Source organism: Chrysoperla carnea, chromosome 2 (genome assembly GCF_905475395.1).
Source record: "Chrysoperla carnea chromosome 2, inChrCarn1.1, whole genome shotgun sequence".
Taxonomy (NCBI): Eukaryota; Metazoa; Arthropoda; class Insecta; order Neuroptera; family Chrysopidae; genus Chrysoperla; species Chrysoperla carnea.
The window spans coordinates 36,738,353-36,752,502 of record NC_058338.1 but is presented as its reverse complement, the minus strand read 5'-3'; the positions used below and the strand labels follow the sequence as shown (position 1 = coordinate 36,752,502).

Sequence of the window (14,150 nt, the reverse complement as noted above, 5' to 3'; positions counted from 1 at the left end):
TGATCTTAAAATGAAGCTTAACAACCTATTAATAGCCTATTGGATATTGTTTACCGGGGCGGGTCTAGGGTAATGCGAGACACGCAACCACAATGAGTGTTAGTATGTCGTCGCAAATTTTCCAATTTTATGAGTATTTGGTTGTTTCAATTTTTAACATTTTAATTATATGTTATATTCAGTCTCTTTTTGGCGCAGCTTAATTTCAAATGAGTGAGTCATTGTATATTGGAGGACGTCATGATAAAACTTCTCATCGTCTTTAAAACAAGATTGGATGGTTTTAATTACTAAAAATTTGAAAATTAAAAAAAATGCATGACATTTGTGACATATACAAGCTATTTTGATTCTAAAAATAATGAAAAAATATTTTTTAGTTTTGTCTCAATCTCTGCTTTTTCTTAATAATTAATGACCACCCAAGTTAGTAATATATAGGATATTTTTTTTAACTTGACATATACGCGAAACTCGAAAAATAAGTTTGATCGAAGACCATGTTTCACACGAAAAATTTTTTGTAAACCGTATAATTTAGACAATAATTGATCTTTTTGCGCGTTTTCTCATTCTCGTTCTCTCGTTCTTTATAGAAAAACAAACCACTTATATTAGAACTTTTTTTTCGATAAGTGTCAAGATTCCGCAAAAACAATTATACGAAATAATAATTTTGATACGAAAAAGCAATTTTGGTTAAAACTTTTCAGTCCGTTTTTGCTTAAACTGTACGGTTTGCGGAAAATTGTTACCTTTATAATCAATTATAACTTTCTAATTTAAAGAGTTCATCTACCTATTACCAATTATGGCGTAGAGTGAGCTCTTCATTGTACTTGAAAACATAGGTTAAGTTTAATGCCTGCGTAAGATGTGCTCATATACACCCAAAATTTTCTGCTTGAAGCAAATTTATTTCTCTTAAAAAAACATACTGTATGTTCGGAGTAACACACACCATATATATTAACACACATTCTTTGTTTTTTAAGTACTTAACGCATCATGCCTAAGCGTTAAACTAAATTATGATTACTATCTATAATTCTTAACACAATCATTTTAAAAGTTTTGATAATATACAATTTTTGGAAATTTAATTCGTACGAAATTTTGCTCGCGCTTGATTTTCTAGAGAACTTATAATTACACTTGTTCATTTCGAAACTGTTCTTCCATTTTGTATTGTTGGAAAGCTCTTCCAATCGACCGCAGCTTTCTTTTGACCACTTCTGGTTTTTTTCAAAATTTCATTTTTATCTACTGTAGTAGTTAATACTTTTCGTTTAGACGTCTTTTTTGGTGAATCATCTGACAAGGATGTTTTCACTGGTGATGATGATATATTTTTCGGATGAAATCGACTTGAACTTCGACGACGATTGACAATCAAGGGTGAATCTTCTAACGACGCATTAGTTTCTTCTGTAAATGAAAGGAAGATATCCGAATCACTTTTTTCAACTTCTATTGTACTATCCTTATTTTCCGCATCTGATGAATTCATTTTAGACTTTAATAATTGTTTTACTTTGTTAGTTTCTTTTTTTGGTTCAATACGTTTACGTAATCTAGGCGAGGGTTCAAGTTTTTCTGGTTGGTCGACACTTTGTGCTCGTTTTAACCTAGTTCTGGTTACTTTCTGGAGATCTTCATCCGGTTCCTCAATATCGTCATCACTTTTTACTCGACGACTTTTTTCAATTATTTTGGTTGGAGTTTTGTCATCACTTTGTACATGTTTCAAATGATTTCGAGACTGTTTAGCATTGGTTTGACGTTTCACTGATTCCAGTGGTTCGCAATTATCATCGAAATCGGACAAGTCAAGTTTTTCTGGTTGGTCAACACTTTGTGCTCGTTTTAACCTAGTTCTGGTTACTTTCTTGAGATCTTCATTTGGTTCATCAATATCGTCATCACTTTTTATTCGACGACTTTTTTCAATTTTTTTGGTTGGAGTTTTCTCATCAGTTTGTACACGTTTCAAATGATTTCGAGATTGTTTAGCATTGGCTTGACGTTTCAATGATTCCGGTGGTTCGTAATTATCATCGGAACCGGACAAGTCAGCTAAGTCAAATGTAATTTTATTTAATTGTGGTGTTAATTCTTTTGAGGGATCTTTTTTGGTAGCACTTGTTGGTTTTTTAGTGGCACTTTTAGGAGTACGAATTTTGCGTTTAGGTGGTGTTGTATCTTCTTTAGGAGTACTAGTTTCATATTTTTCTGCTTTTTGAGATGGCGTTGGCTTTTTTGCTCTTTTAGTTTTTGGTACTGGCGGTGTCATGAATAGGAGATCACCGTCCATAGATTCCGCATTTTTACTGTAACCTTTCTGAAAAATATCTGATAATTTTTCGTAATCCGGTTCAGTATCATATTTCATTGCTATGACATACTCAAATAGTTTTATGAGTTCAACTGGAAAGAATAAATAAACGGTATTTTAAAAAAGCTGCAAATGATTACAAATTTGGAATGACTTAATCTAGTCCTCTAAGGTTTACAAACTATCATTGTTCCATTTAATCAATAAACATTATATGGACTAATAATCAAGATGATTTTGTGATCAAATATTAGAGATGGTGTCAACGTCAAAACGAACCTATTCGACTCCGCCGAAGCCCGATTCGATTAAAATTACTTATGTCTCTCTTCATTCTATTCAAGTTATCATTTCTTCTTTCTTCAACATATTAATTTATATGTAATCAGTTAAACCTAGCTTAGACTTTTGCAATGGTGATATCTACGTTTCAAAATTGGGAAAAAAAGCTAAGTTGTTTTAAAGAACTATGAATTTTGGTTTTTATAATTTTTGACTCTTTTTTTTTGTCTTGAACGATAAGGTACCGACTTCATCTCGGAAACGATACCGCAGTTTCAATCTCGTGTAAAGCCCTACAAATCTGGGATACTCTTAGTTTGTTATTTTTTGTAAATATTTAATTACCTGGTAAATTTTTAAATGTTGATTTTAGATTATTTATACTGCTCATAAATTCTTCCTTACGTTTTTGAACATTTACAGGATCCTTTAAGTTTTCCTCCCAGGGTAATTTATTCCCTAACCATTGTAATAAATTATATGCCAAAATTTCAATGTCTCCTCGTCGTGTTAACACTGAAAAATAAAATGAGATTAAAATTATTAATTCATGCAGTGCAAATAGGTGTAAATTATTCGTGCTAATTTTTATTTAAGAAATCGCGAAAAAATTTTTTTATCAAGATACCAATTGCCAACTTTTTGACATATTAAATTCCAAACAAAAAGGGAACTTCAGTACTCAATGAAACAGAACTTTTCATTTTTTTATATAGTATTTAGATTTTTGATACCATAGTATATAATCACCTGAGACCATTTGACAAGTATATTTTTAGACGAAATTAAAAATTCTTTAGAGTTCCGTATCCTTAGCGACTTTTCTAAGAAAGCATATTATACGACATAAATTTTTTTAAATTAACAATAATAATGGGGTTTAACCTCCGTATCTCTGACATATGCCTTAACAGAGGCCACCCACATCATTATTTGTTAATCTTATCCAAGCGACGACAATGTGATCAATTCTGCATCCCTATTAATTATAATTTGTTCACACTGTCGCTGCCTGGATTCGAACCCGCAACCTCCCAGTCAGTTATAACAAAGTAAAAAATATAAATACTGCTAAAAAATGGTGTGATTAGGTGTAAAAAAATATTTAAAATACATTATAATTTTGAGATATATAAACGCAGTTTTTTGGCGCTCTCTGTTGATAGCGTATAAGTACGTGATCTGTCAATTGGTGACAGTTCAATGTATAATTTACCCTTAAAAAAAAGAATTTACACTCGTTATCATTAAGTTTTCTAATAAAAACTCGTAGAATAATAGAAATCAATGTAATACCATACAAAATGTAAGTAATTAATACCATACAGTATGTCAACAAAGACAAGCCAGTACTATGATGTCACGTTCGTTTAAAAATTTGAATTTCCCGTTTTAGAAATTTTGAATTTTTCTCACTGAATTTGTACTTTTATTAATTAATTTTAAGTAATTAAAAATATATTAATTACTAAAATAATGGTTTAGTTGAAATGTCCAGCCATAAAGTTACGGAAAAAAAAATTTTTGAACGAAATTTAAATTTCATGAATGTTCCCTATTATTTTTACTGTTTTAGAGATAATTTTTTATATAACATTAAAATCGTAAATTAGAGACAAGTTATCCTAAGATATCCTCCACTAAACTTCCTTTATTATATTAACCGATTTTATTCGCTAACCAACTTTTTGTTTCAGAGAGTTTTAACTTTTTGCCAATCAATTACCCTAAAATGGTTCTACAATTCCGTCCAATTGCGTACCGGAGATACTTTCTCAGATCAAGTATTTCCTTAAATATTTGTACAAACCTCCATGGTGAGCATCTCGACTTGTATATTCAATTGTACCATTGTGTGCTTTTTTAGGATCGGGTTTGAAATCTTTCGTAGTAAAATGAGATGCAAGCCCGAAATCAACTAAGTACGTTTGATATTGTAATTTAGCATCTATATCCATAAGTATATTTGCTCCTTTGATATCTGCGTGTACGTATCCTCGACTATGAATATATTCCAAAACATTTAGCTAAAATAATTTTAATAAAAATTACTTAAATACAGTAATACATAAAAAATTTGGGTTAATGTTTACAGTCATAGCTTTTATTAAAAACTTGACTATATCCGCCCATTTTACTGATTAATTCTCAAAATTTGATATATTCTATACCGTTTTTTAGAATATTTAATGGCAATCTAAATTACATTAAGGGGATAGAAAACCGATAAACTCAATTTAGTTGATAACACAGGTCTGCGACTAAAAAACTGCATAGAATTTTTTTTACATTTTCTTATAGATTTTGACCTCCCAAAAACAGGAAAAATATTCAAAACATTCTATCACATAGGTTTTTATAGATATTAGTAACAACATAAACTAGTCTCTAAGTAGTATTATATAATATTTTATAGTAATATTATATTAAACTAGTCTTAAAGTATTAATATTGCACAATGAAAATATATTAATTTCGCTTCCAATGGGGTATTCTGTGCAAATGGAAGAAAACTAACTATAATAATTTGACCATTATCTTGGAAAGAATCAAATATCAGGACCATTAATGGATGGTTTGTGGGGACTTCAAAATACTCACGATGCTTTTGGGTCAGCAGGCAGGCTATACTAAATACCCTTGCTTCTTGTGCTTATGGGATAGTAGGGCCAGAGAACAGCATAGAACTAAATGTGATTGGCCACCCCGAGAAACTTTAAAACCTGGAGATAAAAATGTTATCAATACTTCTTTGGTGTCGCCAGAAAAAGTTTTTTTGCCACCTCTCCATATCAAATTGGAGTTGATGCAACAATTTGTAAAATCACTACAAGAGGATGCAGACTGTTTTAAATATCTATGTACAAAATTCCCGAAGCTGTCAGAAACAAAGTTGAAAGAGGGAGTTTTCACTGGCCCCGACATAAGAAGGCTTTTAACCCACAACCTCTTTATGGAAAGTATGAATGAGAAAGAAACAAAAACTTGGGTATCGTTCAAGGATGTAGTGCAAAAGTTTTTGAGAAATACTAATATCGAGAGACAATACCAAGAAAGATGGAATGTCACTATGCTTACAGGCTACTGTATAATTTTTAATAAACGAGTGCTTTAACCAATTTTTTGTTTTTGAATTTGCAAAAAACCTTACGTGATAGAGAATAATGGCCATCACTTCTGAAATCAGCGCATTCTAAAACATATAATTAAGCAAAAATATCTCATGCAGCTGACAAAAAATTTGTTTTTTGTAGACCTGTGAAATTTTTAGTAAAAATTAAATGTCAAAAACATAGGTTATATGTGAACTTCTCCTAGAGGTTAACAGTAACTCAAACGAAAATGAAGATCAAAACACTCGACTAGCCTGGATCAACTAAAAATGTTATGCATAGCAAATACAATCAATCCAAAAATAACGTCATAGACAAAAAAATTGCCAATTTTTTTCCAAACTTAAATAAGTTATTTTTAAACTTCTAAGAGTTTTTGGTGATTTAATACTTAAACGAATATAAATTAGACCGATTTTACACAAAAGCCGGACATTTCATAATTATTTTTAATAAAGTAGTGCGAGAAAGCATTTATATATTATTCAGGTATATTACTTACTACTTGATGTGCAATACGAAATACTGTTGCGACTGGGAAAACGCGTTCGGATTCCAAAAATAAAGACCATAAATCTTTACCAAATCTTTCCATAACAACGAATCTATATTTCTGACCTTTGCATTCATGTGATCCTGATCCTATATATCGCGGCATTCCCAAATATGGAAGATTCTTTTTCTTTATCCAGGCATCAACTAAAAAAAAATTACGTAGTAAATAAACATTCATGTATGTTAGATATGCAGTTCTTACTATCACTAGATTTAGCATTTCGCATATAAAAGTGCATTTCAACAAATAAAGGCCCATTTCCATGAGGCTCCTAAAAGCAATTACAATTAATGGGGATTAATTATTTGAAAATTGTTGTTTTGTTAATATATAAACTTACAATTTTAACAACATAATTATAAGATGTTTTTGTGCCTGGTTTATGTACTGATGCTGAATAAATTTCGCCAAAGCCTCCAACTCCGATTGACGGCCCAATTATCCATTGTTTCTTAGCAATATCGGTAAGTACCTCGCCAGCAGGTATTGGATCTGGTAGTTTATAGCCATTTGCCCCTTTTTTGTTTGGCGCTTTTTTATCAGTTGACTTTGGAGGCATTTTTATTTGTATATTTTTAATTAACCTTTTATTAATATTTTGTATCTTATACCATTTTATGTGTAAAAACTAAGTGAATAATACAGAAAATCGTTAACAAAATGAAAACTTTTAATTATAATTGTCAAATAACTTTAAATTTAAACTCACTTCAAATTAAACATAACGAATTGAATAATAAATATCAGCTTTATAATTTCAACAACAAACTTGTTGCTCTTTGCTTTTATCTCTATACCGACAGGGAATATGAACTACTATCTACTACCATAGAATAATAATGACAGTATACAGATCACAGACCTATACATAATTATAGAACGAACCATAGTCGAATAGGCCGTTTCAGGCTTTTTCTATTTTTCATAATTTTTTTTAAAAGCTGCGAAACAAAATTTAAATAAAGTTTATTGTTGAACTAACATTTCAAGCAGAAAATTTTCGTCATTTTTGGAAAAATATTGTAAAAATTGAGTATTTCTTAACAATTATCAATGAGCCCATTTGTAAGATAAGTTCGATAAAGGCAAGAACATATAAATAAGGATGCAAACTAGAGTGGAAAGGGTAACAAGAAAAAAGGCGCCTATCTGGGCGAGTCGGTTGCTGCGTACTTTGTATCAATCAATTGAACAATTTCGATGACTTGAACTCGTCTAATTCGACATAGGAGATTTCATGTTCTTAATATATATGTTCTTGGATAAAAGCTTCCAGCATCAACTTTGCCATGCACTCGCTTCTTTTTGAGGCGAGCGCTTTTTAATCACCACTCAATCATTTTTAAACTCTCTGTTGAAATACTTTCCCGAAGATCAAGAACTGGACTATTTCGATTCAAGCTCGTAATCTATTTCCAGTTAGTTCATAAACTAACGAAAATTAAATGCTAAAATATTTACCTTAGTACCTATGCCTTACTTATTATACTTACACTCATTGGACTGAACTTGAAATACTAGACATTCACCGTTGATGATTATATTATTACTAAAATTTATTTGTGAAAAGATTAACATTTCACATTTTGATTTGTAAACATGTTAATGTAGTCTCGTTGTCCACTGAAATTTTTCAGTTGTTTTAGTTATCGCAAAATTCGTCTATTTATTTTCCTTTGGCAATAAACTATTTTCATGGCATTACAAATTCGAAGAATTTTAGTAAGACAATCTAGAAGTTACCACTACCAAAAGGCACTTGTTTACCATTAACTCGGTTAGGTACCATAAAAATTTTCAATCTTCTAATTCAATTTAGTGAGGCTGTAGAGTCATAAAAAAAGGGAATTGCTGAATATTTGACACTCCCTAAAGGCAATTCCTTGACGTTAACTTAACTCACATACAAATTTTCAACCAATTAGAGAGGTGAGAGCGCGAAAGCCTAATTCTGAAAATTTTATCATTGCTATCCCATATGTTGAATTAAGAATGACAAAGACAAAACCGCGATGGGCAGTACGATGGAAACGCCTTATTACAACATTATTTGATGTTATTGTAGTCAGTAACAATTATTGATGGTATTTTTGACTTTTCTGTTCTAAAAATCATACAAGCATATTTTACAAATGATTAATAACATTTTAAACATGATGTCTTAAATAATTTTTGAATACGTCAGTACAGTAAAAGATGTTACAAAAATCGGCTAATAAAGGTAAATGAAAGAAACCTCTCGCATTTTGCCCATGGAATGTGTTTCTTAGGTGTTAAATATCATTAGTAAGGCATGATTTATTTAGTGGTGCAAATGCTACTATTTATTAATAAACTAAAAATAATAAAAATAAAATTTTAATTCAATGAAACGATCAATGTTAAAGGTCAGATAAAAAACTAGTAAATAGGCAACTTGTATGACGTAAATGACGTAAGTGTTTGTCAAATAATCGGAAACTATTATACATGTATAGCGATACTTAATTCAAGTTGCCTATTTACTAATTTTGTAAGTCAACTTTAACATTGATTGTTTGATTGATTAACAATTTATTGTTTATTAACAAATAGAAAAACATTTCACAACCAACTCATTCCTTACTAATGATATTTGAAACCTAAAAAATACACTCCATGAGGTTTTAGCAAAAAGCGAACGATTTCTTTCATTTTCCTTTATTTGTAACATCTTTTACTGTACTAATATTGGATTAACGCGTCATCGTAGAATGGCAGAATCTTCTCTATTGGTTTTAATTAACAGATGAGGGAATATTTTTCTAACGGCGCATCTTACACTACTAGAATATAACAATTTTTGCTTGAAACTTTATAAAATTGACTTACCTAACCAGATATTACCTTTTACCTACCTTACAAGATATTAATTTCTCATTAAAGGGTGACTGAGGACCAAGCAAGGGCTTTATTTGTGTCTCAACGTTCTTTAGCGTTCACAATTTGAGTCTGAATTGTATAAAAATTGATATCGGATATGCTTTTAGTATTTTATATAAAATATAATCAAAATATTTAATTATACTTGAGTTATTTTACCAAGGCCAACCTTGGGAACTTCAAGTGTGTTTTCGAGCCTAATAGTACAATTTAATCGATTCGAATTTTAATTTTTGATAAAAATAAGTTATTTTAAAGCAGAATTAAAAGATCGAACTACTTAAATTAAACTGTGTGCTTTGAAACGTACTTTTTTTTTTGCAAAATACACATTTTTTTCTTTGATAAATTAAGAAAAAAATAATATTTGTGATTTTTCAAGCGCTTTTTTAAGTAATTAGCAAATAACCGACACCCTCTAGCCATAATACATAATACATAAGTACAGGGTACTGTTGGAAGCACGAAACTAGAATGGAATATCTTAAACAAATTTTGAGGTTTTTTTCAATGAGGGCAGCCCAACTCTCTTCTAAACATAATCTCCAGTTTTTTAATTCTACTTTTTAATAAATAATTGACTTCCAACATTAGGTTAGTTAGATGTCGTTTTCATCGCACTCTTTACGACTACAAAATATGTGTTGCCCCATGCGCGCTTGATTGTAGTGATATTTATTATTGGCTGCGAGATAGAGAAGGAAGAACGTCTATTAGTTCTGCCTCTTTCTCTGCTGTTAAAAATCGCACTTACTTCGTTTCTTATGTCTTTCTTATGTCTATACAGCTCTATGGTATTATTTTCTTTATGCCTCTTTCTCAAGCGTTGTAGTTGAAAAAAAAAAATTAAAATCTTATAAATAAAAACAATTTTATTTTTGGTATATAAATACACAAATCCAAAAGCCAGTTATAAAATATATTATTATAAAAATCAATTTATTAATTTATTACAATTACAATTAATAAAAAATTGTGTAACAAAATGAAAATGTATGATGATTTGTACATATTATTATAGCATAGTTGATTCAACTAATTATTTTATTACATTTAAGTGAATATCATGATTTGTATGATTTTTTTAGAAGGCTAGTTTCTTCATTAGCAAGTACATATGTTGATCCACCTCGAATCCATGTAAGTTGTTGGCGTCACCTTGAAGTCTCATCAGAAGACCTCCAAACGAAACGTATGCTGCTCTGTAACACACAATTTATACATAACTTTAGTATATTATTTTAACTTCTTTTCATCTTGTTCAAAGTATAATAAATTTAGTCATTGTTTGTTGAATTGTAATTTTGCTGTTTTTTTACAATCATAAAAAATAATAATAATAACTGGAAATTCATTGATTTAGTATATTTTTAAATCCGTAGCAGTCCAAAGCGTCTTTATTAAACATTTATTTTACATAATTTTGTTGATTCCAACTTAATACCTTACTGGAGATCTTAGAGAATCTTAGACTTAGAATATAGTCTTAAGATTTATACCTCAGAATCCAGGGCCAATCAAAGAATCTTCATAAAAACTGTCGACTGCATTGTTTAAAGCTTACTTAAAGAAGTTAAAAATAAAAATTTGTGCGGTCTTGGGTCCGTAGGATCTATCTTGTTAACCGTAAGAGATACAACAAAAGTTTAAATGTAAAAAATGTTCCATGTAAAAAAAACAAACAATTTGTTGTTTGAAATATTTTTTTGTATCATAGTTTACCCGGGAGGAAACTAATTAGGCCAGAAAAAAATTTGAAATATGCTAAAAAAAAAGGCTGCAAGTCATTTCGATATCAAAGTGCAGGTTGCAGTTTGGTTTGCTATCATTTTTTTCGATAAATTATCTCTGCCTATGTAAATGCTACTATGAATATAAAAAATCAATGATAATTTGTGATGGTATGTTTATGGTCAAAATGTAAAGAATAAAAAATTATGTTGACATCGATATAAATTTGAAAGGGCACATCGACAGGGCGGATAGTGGCTGTGATATTAAAACCACACAACCAGCTAACCACACTGCCATTGCGACCAATCAATTATTTTTGAATAATTGTTGAAAAAGAAAAAAACCTATAATAAATGTTAAAGTGGTTCGGCTGTTTGAGCAAGTACAGTGAATGTCCTTTTTTTTTGAGAAAAATGATAATTCAAACTCCCTTCATCACAATAAACACAGTTTTGAGGCCCCTTTTGGGCAAAATTTTGAATTATTTCATTTTAAAATTGTGATTTTAACATAGTACCTTATGGAATAACTCACAATAATGTTAATTGTAAAATAATTAATCGGCGAATGAGCTTCAAAAAAGTTTTCATCATGAAAGATGAAGAAAATTTACCACAAATTCGGTTTATGCAAAAAAAAAAAACAAACATTACCTTACGACGCTTTCCAAAAAGAAAATATTATTAAAAATTTTGGTTTTTAACGCTTTTTCAATATTTTTAGAACATTTTTTTACATTTACGTCATACAAATTACCTAGTTTACGATATTTTTAGAGCATTTTCTTACATTTACGTCATAAGAATTTCCTAGTTGACTAGTCACGTGACAGCCGAACCACTTTAATGACTAAAATTAAAGAAACACTTATTTTATGTTAAAGAAAATAGTATCTATGCATTTTTTTTATTATTAGAGATAAAATCTTATATAATTTGAGATAACAATTGACTCTAATTAATTCAATAAAATACTATTAATTCGATTGAATAATGTACAGGGTGTTGTGAAAAAGTTTTTGATTCATCTGATTGATCAGCTGAAGCCGATTAAAAAAAATCATAAAATGCGAATTATAATGAAAGATCGATTCTACGGATCAAAAAACGTAGGAAATGGCCTGTTTCTTGAGATGTAAGTTTTTGATCAATCGATTTTTGTAAGTGTAAGACTCCCCCCTTTAGCCAGTCAGTCAGTTTTTCGCAATTCACGTTTTTAAGAATTTTTTATTTTTAATATTTTTTTGCTTGCACCTTTACACTCGTGATGAGATAAATTCTCACAATTTCTGAAGAGCTTGCAACAAATAAATTTAAAAAAACACTGTTGATAGGTTGAAAAAATATGAAAAATGCATTTATTCGAAAAAAAAGAAAATTATATAACAATAGAAAAAGTTTCAACCACATATCGCATTGGAAAAATAAAAGTTATGTATGTTTAAAATTGAGCGTGAGTAAAATGCTCATAATGCGAGTTAAGTACAGTCAATACAAAATTTTGCCATACGATCTTATTAGATAAAAATGATTCAAACAAGGTTAAACAATTGCATTATATAAGCTTTGTATGTTAGTTTAAAGTGCTGTCATAAAATGAACAATGCGAATTATTATCATATTTTAATTAATATTTTAATTAATAATTACATGTTAGAATATTTTATAATGAATTTCCAAATAATAAAAATTATTAATTATATGTATATTCAGACATTTTTGTAAAATGTATTCTACGAAATGTATAACATTACAATTATTTTGCAATTTATAAAGTGGCTTTGTAAAACTTTAAAATGTTTAGAAAGTTTTCCACACGTTCCTTATGGAAAAGTGGCCCAAATAAAATTTTCTGAAAAATTCTGAAATGTTAGTTCTTGATAAATAGAATAAAAGTTTAAAAGGGCACAAAACCAAAAACATATTGGGGATCATTACGTATAAGCAGGCTTAAGGAGAGCCGGAGTTCAATTTTTTCTTACTTTTGCTGACAAAAGTGGTAGGGACGAATCTTATAAATCTTACGTAAGATAAAAAATTATAAAAATACAAGTGTTCTCAAAAGAATATTTGTATTTTAAATTAATAATCGTTTTTTTATTATTTTATTACGTACCTATACTAAATACTAAATACTAAATTTCTATTCACAATTCTTATTAACAATAAACAAATGAGTTTCCGTGAATTGTGAATTTCTCAAAAAGCTGTAAATTTTGAAATTTTATAAACGTTTAGAAACATTTCATACGTCTTATCACTTGTGTCAAAATCATTGAAAGTTTAGTATCTCGAAAATTGTTGTTTGAATGTTGAATTATCACAAAATTTTTCACTCTTGGTTATACGAGGGGCGCGTGCCAATTTTCGCAGAGTCTTTTTGTGATGAAAACTTTAATGATTTACATCGAAATGCATTTTCGCATGGAAATGCGCTATTTTTTTTCTCATTTTTACATAACCCTTTGAGCCCATTCGCCGTTGTGAATTGCATGCCATCAATTATTATAGGTTGAATTTGTTTGCACTACCTTATGTTACAAAGGCAGGCAATATAATATCAAGGAAAAAGGTTAAAATTCTTTATAAAAAGACCTTATGACGTGCAAGCGTACAGCTGTCAATAACCCCTCTATGTCTTTCATATTTTAGGGTTAATTATTAATTCTTAAGAAGGCATTTAGTAGAAAATGGGAGAACGTCTTCTGTCATCATCTCTTAGTCTATAACCAGACAATACACTTACAATGTGTTTAAACATTGCATTCTCTTTCTCTATATTTCCCTTTCTCTTTTTCGTCATATTGTACTACACACGCACACACATAAGATGTTGTAGTTAAATATAAATGAATTCAAATAGCACGCGCTTCGTGCTTACACAACAAAAAAAATATACAACAACCGAGTAGAAAGGTATAAAACATTTTAATTATTCTTATCACTAAACTAGGCTTAAACAGTATACGCGTGTAATAATTCTTTGGCTATGTTTGGTATAAACACATTGTATAATAATGTTAACAAGTAAACAGTGATCTAGTGATTCATGTTTAATGCACTCGAGTATACAAAGACTATCTAATCAAACATATATTATAATTCCTATTATTAAAATTTTTTTTAAAACTAAAAAGTACGTATTAAAAGTATAATCTGAAATATGTATTTTATTTATATGTGTAATTGTGAATACTGATAATGAATTTTTATATTTTTTTCAGACGTTT

The 14,150-nt window shown here is 29.5% G+C and overlaps 2 protein-coding genes across 4 annotated transcripts in view; both read right to left on the bottom strand.

Moving 5' to 3' along the window:
• Positions 1 to 471: 471 nt before the first annotated feature.
• LOC123293356 (serine/threonine-protein kinase VRK1) lies at positions 472 to 7,043 on the bottom strand. 2 transcript variants are annotated; one of them, XM_044874146.1, is made up of 7 exons: positions 6,996 to 7,043; positions 6,627 to 6,914; positions 6,488 to 6,557; positions 6,233 to 6,429; positions 4,428 to 4,644; positions 2,963 to 3,133; positions 472 to 2,427 (listed from the first exon to the last, which is right to left on the bottom strand). In XM_044874146.1, exons 2-7 carry the CDS (start codon positions 6,843 to 6,845, stop codon positions 1,160 to 1,162), a joined length of 2,142 nt encoding a protein of 713 aa, XP_044730081.1. In that variant the 5' UTR covers positions 6,846 to 6,914; positions 6,996 to 7,043; the 3' UTR covers positions 472 to 1,159. The 2 variants fall into 2 exon arrangements, with proteins under 2 accessions (XP_044730081.1, XP_044730079.1); XM_044874144.1 differs by having other exon boundaries at positions 6,627 to 7,028.
• A 3,166-nt stretch (positions 7,044 to 10,209) lies between these two features.
• The window catches only part of LOC123292426 (DNA-directed RNA polymerases I, II, and III subunit RPABC3), a 107,288-nt gene continuing 103,347 nt past the window's right edge, over positions 10,210 to 14,150 (bottom strand). Inside the window, exon 4 of one of the 2 annotated variants that reach the window (XM_044873079.1) lies at positions 10,210 to 10,389. In XM_044873079.1, the coding sequence (XP_044729014.1) occupies positions 10,272 to 10,389 (118 nt within the window). In that variant the 3' untranslated portion in view covers positions 10,210 to 10,271. The remainder of the gene's footprint in view (positions 10,390 to 14,150) is intronic. The other variant, XM_044873080.1, reaches the window with a different exon arrangement.